The following is a 4,900-nucleotide window of genomic DNA, read 5'->3' on the forward strand; positions in this document are numbered from 1 at the left end:
CCTTAGCTAATGCTAATCGATGGCAAAGTTACTTAGAACGCTTCGATTCTCAGAAAAAAACAATATACAATTGATTGTATGCATCACCAAGAAAAATCACTGTCACCGATTTTTTTAAGTCTCCAACTAACAATGTATGCATAAGATACATCTGTTACAGTATCACGATTACGCACCGGTAACGGTGCTATTAATACACAACAAATAATGAATAATGATGCGACATCATTTATATTCGTCTCCGATACCATAATAGAAGCGAGGACGAGGAGGAGGAAGTCGAAGACGAAATTAATACTTTTACCAACCGGAAGTCTATTGATAAGCTATTCGATACTAATAATTATCGATTGGAAACCAATTTGGCTGCTTTAATAATTACTGATTCATTTATTGATCAACACCACAAGCCTTCTTGAACAAAATTTCTTTTGTCCGACGCACTTGTAACGCCTGTATGCCTTAGTACATCTACCCCTTACGGTGAAGACGTCCGCATATCTCTAAGTAAACAGAATGAACGAAAATTGTCAGGATCAATTAATCAAGGGATTGAAGTAAATTGCAGTGAAAATTTCAAGTCGCTCTCTTCGATATCATAATACGCTGATTTTACGAAGCATGTGAAAATGCAAAGCAGTAATAGAGATGGAGGCTGGTGTAATCGGGTAGTTTAAACGGGTTGTCTTGTCGAAACTCGGGACGAAGAGACCCCCATGGTGTGCCGCTGGTTTCTACTGCATAGCTGAGGGTTGAAATCGATACCGTTTCCAGGGTAACCAGTGGGTACGGTGGCCGACACACAGGCAAAGGTATGGGCCAAGGCTATCTACTCGTATGTTTTCATGTTCTTCTAAACGAGAAAGAGAGAGAGGGGGAAAAGAAAAAAGGAAAAATAGTTAGAAAGTCACTGGGAATGTGTAATTTTACCAGGTCTCTATAGTGGCTTAGAGGAAAAGCAGGAAAATCAAAAGGGTTCGTTGTTAACGGAACGAAATGTCAAGAGATGCTTGATAAAGACCGTATTACACTATGTTCGGTTTAAGTGTACACACGCCACTATTTTTCTAATTAATAATTTGCTATGCATTTCGAGATGAGTTCTCTATAGACACCAAAGGATCCGTCCGGAGAGTCGGCGACGCACGGTACTTAGCCCGCAGGATGATATAATGAATGAGTATCCACCGAGAGCCACGGAACAGTTTGTTAATTTTATTCGCTACATAATTAGCATCTTTCGTAATGCACGTAAAACGGCAAAATTAAATTTATCTACACTCGATCGATGATAATAAAAATATCGCTGAGAAGGACTTCATTTTTCTCATGGTTTCTCTTCCTGGTTCAACTCGTACAGCCCGCAAACTTTATTGGCTGGCACAGCTTTATCTGAAAAAAGTAAACAAATTTTCAGCCATAATGAACGCTTGAAAATTTAATCAGCGAAATGGCAAGGTTCATTATAACGTGGAAAAATATTGCTTCATAAATATTGTCGGAGGCTTCAAGAAGATTTTACGCTAGAATAAATTAGTGTACCGATCATTTTTGGATACGGCAGATTAAGGTTGTTCATTATGTCGACAAATTCATTTAGGGACTTGGATAATCTTGGATTAAAAGCCTTTTCCTCGGCCACCGTAGTCACTGTTCTGCCGGAGTAATCGTGGGCCGGATAGAGCCTGTAATTCGGTGATAATGTGAAAATTTTCGTATGGACAGATTTGTACAAAACTTCCGCTGAACCACCCTGTAACAAATAAGTTCCTGAATTGTGATTCGCGTAGAATTTTTTCGAATAATCCTCTTTTAATGTTTTTTATACAAACCTGGAAATCAGTTCTACCGCATCCGCGTATTAAAAGAGCGTCCCCTGTGAAAGCAATCCCTTGTTTGTGACAGACATAAGTCACGCAACCTAATTAAAACACACAAAGATGATATTATTTTTGATTAAAAACTTTTTCAGTTTCTGGGTTTACAGGACACTCGCCCCGGGCATCTGAGAACAGCACCGCACTCAGGAAATTTATTTCAGTGTACTCGATAAATAAGTATAAAGTTCTGAAGTAATTTTTCCTCGGCATCTTCATCTTATCCCCCCTTCGTCCCTATTCTTGAGCACAAGTGCTCTCGGTATTACAAAAGAAAGAAAATTGTTTGACCTTCGGTATGACCGGGTGTAGGAAGCACCCGCAAATTATGCCTTCCAAAGCTTATTTGCTCGTCCGGATTCAAGAGTATATCGGCCTTAGCTCCGCTCTTACGTGATATCATTGACTGGCATCCAGGTAACAAAGACTTCAACCTCCCTGTCCCGGTGATATGATCAGCGTGCATATGTGTGTTTACTGTAAAAATCGTTTACTCAAACAGACTGGTTTGCTACCCTAGAAATTCATTTTAATATTAAAACATTTGAGGAGACACGATGCTTTCAGACATTTTCATTAATTTCGGTAAAAGCAAATGATAAAAAGGAACAGCGCTATTTTATTTTATACTAGTTTTGCAATTATACTCATAAATTTAGAGAAAAGAAGAATTAATATGTGTTCTCTTTCTTTACGAATGATTCCGTACGAATTGCGTAATTAAATGTTTTATAAGAGACCCTTTTCTCTCTCTTTTTTTTCAATGAACTTTGAGTACCAATTTAAATAATTAAATGCTCAGTTTCCTTAATAATACTTGGCACTCTGTTAACTTATTGAATTGCCGTTATTCGAGCTCAATAGAGCCTGGTTGAAAAGTTTGAACCGACGAGAACCGTTTTGACCTATTGTACGAGAGGTATATATCAATGTGAGGTATTAAATCGTTGAAATCTCAATTTCTTACGATCTTTAACCCACGCATGATGAGATAATATAATTAGATCAGAACAATTGATTGTTAATTTAGTTATTCGTTTGTTGTGATCGAAACAGATCAATCGTCGACAATATTTAAGTAAAGTTTGTTTAAAATAAATAGGAAAATGATTTTCAACTTACTAGCATACTTCAAATCTAATCCCAACTCCTCGATAAGTTTTTTATCGCGTTCTACCCATTCAATGACTGGATCAATTAAAATTGCAGTTCTACTGTTGATGTCAGCCAGAAGGTAAGTGTATGTGCTGGATACTGGATCAAAGAGCTGAGAATTTTAAAAAAATCTCCATGTCTTTAAGATTCAGTACAAATTAATATCAAATTTTAATGAATCATAGTAAGATAGAAATCTATATACAAATATATATATTTTATAGAAATCGATCGTTTGAATCCATAAATGCATTTTTAATCGCTAGATGTCGCTGTAAGTACGATAACGAGACATGTTCAAATAAACTTCCTATACCTATTTGTAAAATAACTTGCGCAGTTATCAACTTACCTGGCGAAAAAGAAAGTCCTTTGAAAAAGGAATCGGTTCCGTCAACGCGGTACTTTTAGTATGATTCATTCTATTAATGAAAATAAATTTAGAAAACGAATTTTTTACGTATCGATTAGATAAATTTTTGAACAAAATTCTACTCATAATCACAATCCACTCTTGCCTCTTGAAGATACGTCTTCTCACTGGCAATCATGATCCATTCATCAGGAACGATAAGGTCAAAATGACGAATATATAGATAAAATTTATCATCATATCTGGGAAATATTAAATACTTTATTTAGTAATATGTAATTCATATAACTTGCATGTAATGAAATATATGTAGATATAAGTAAAAAGTTGAATTATCATTTTTGTATACATGGACAGAAATGATGAAATAATGTTTCACAAACGTGAAAATAAGATATATAAGTGTAACTGTAATTGTATTTAATAGATCAATTAAAATAGAATTGAATCCATTGAACTACCTTTCTATATATTAAAATTCCTTGATTATTTCCAGTTAGAAAAGCCATCTTGCAAGTTTCATACTTTTTGACAGTGCGTTCTTTATTGGTTAGGTTTTAAACTAAAGGTACGAACTTTTGGCAGTTCTGTATAAAGTGTATTATATCTTTAAAATAAAATAACACAGTTAGTAAAATAAGACAGTAAACGTTTTTAGCACGTTCCATATTTTATTACTGTATTATTTTTATTATTAATTACATATGACATGATAAAATGTTTCTGACATTTCTATGTATTTATTTCAGATGCCTTCCGTGACATTAAAAGACGTCGATCAACACAGATTCGTCAAGGCTTTTGCCGCGTTTCTGAAGAAGTGAGTACTTTTACATAAGGATCTAATATTAAAAAGAATTTTTTATTGGTGTATGATGAAAACTTTATTGGTTAACTTGTTACGAATTTTAGGACCGGTAAAATGCGAGTTCCAGAATGGGTTGACATCGTGAAGTCCGCACGTTTCAAGGAACTTGCACCCTATGATCCTGATTGGTACTATATAAGATGTGCTGCTTTAGTACGTCACATTTATATTCGTAGTCCAATTGGTGTAGGAGCAGTGACAAAAATCTTTGGAGGACGCAAACGTAATGGCACCCACCCCAGTCATTTCTGTCGTTCTGCTGGCGGTGTAGCTCGCAAAGCTCTCCAAAGCTTAGAGCAACTGAAATTGATTGAAAAGGCTCCACTTGGTGGACGCAAGCTAACTAGCCAGGGTCGTAGGGACTTGGATCGCATTGCAGCACAAGTGAAAGCAAAAAGTAAAAAACAACTTAAAATGCAAGAGACCCTCGTCCTTTAATATGTTTGTTTCTGTAATAAAAATGAAAAATCCATACATTGGTAGCTTTGTTTGCTTTAAAACCTCGGTGTACATGTTTGAATTTAGAATAAGATTTCGTCATCAGACAGCGACACCATCGTCCATAAAATATGGAAGCCATCTTTGAATTATAAGCTCAATGGTGAAGGTACGGGCGTACGCAGCGCC

At 35.8% G+C, this 4,900-nt stretch overlaps 2 protein-coding genes across 4 annotated transcripts; one reads left to right on the plus strand and one right to left on the minus strand.

Annotated features, from left to right (window-relative positions):
* Positions 1–249: 249 nt before the first annotated feature.
* On the minus strand, positions 250–3,960 carry LOC117608498 (persulfide dioxygenase ETHE1, mitochondrial). 3 transcript variants are annotated; one of them, XR_013063243.1, is made up of 7 exons: positions 3,867–3,960; positions 3,385–3,647; positions 3,000–3,144; positions 2,169–2,354; positions 1,833–1,921; positions 1,543–1,770; positions 250–1,392 (listed from the first exon to the last, which is right to left on the minus strand). XR_013063243.1 is itself a non-coding variant. In XM_034333719.2 (7 exons), exons 2-7 carry the CDS (start codon positions 3,529–3,531, stop codon positions 1,328–1,330), a joined length of 741 nt encoding a protein of 246 aa, XP_034189610.2. In that variant the 5' UTR covers positions 3,532–3,647; positions 3,867–3,953; the 3' UTR covers positions 457–1,327. The 3 variants fall into 3 exon arrangements, 2 of the variants coding, with proteins under 2 accessions (XP_034189610.2, XP_034189609.2); XM_034333719.2 differs by having other exon boundaries at positions 457–1,392; positions 1,543–1,753; positions 2,271–2,354; positions 3,867–3,953; XM_034333718.2 differs by having other exon boundaries at positions 480–1,392; positions 1,543–1,753; positions 3,867–3,951.
* On the plus strand, positions 3,902–4,747 carry LOC117608508 (small ribosomal subunit protein eS19). The gene is made up of 3 exons (XM_034333745.2): positions 3,902–3,973; positions 4,155–4,225; positions 4,318–4,747. The coding sequence occupies exons 2-3, from the start codon at positions 4,155–4,157 to the stop codon at positions 4,709–4,711; spliced, it is 465 nt and encodes a 154-aa protein (XP_034189636.1). The 5' UTR covers positions 3,902–3,973; the 3' UTR covers positions 4,712–4,747.
* Positions 4,748–4,900: the final 153 nt, after the last annotated feature.

Source organism: Osmia lignaria, chromosome 2, assembly GCF_051020975.1.
Source record: "Osmia lignaria lignaria isolate PbOS001 chromosome 2, iyOsmLign1, whole genome shotgun sequence".
Classification (NCBI taxonomy): domain Eukaryota; kingdom Metazoa; phylum Arthropoda; class Insecta; order Hymenoptera; family Megachilidae; genus Osmia; species Osmia lignaria.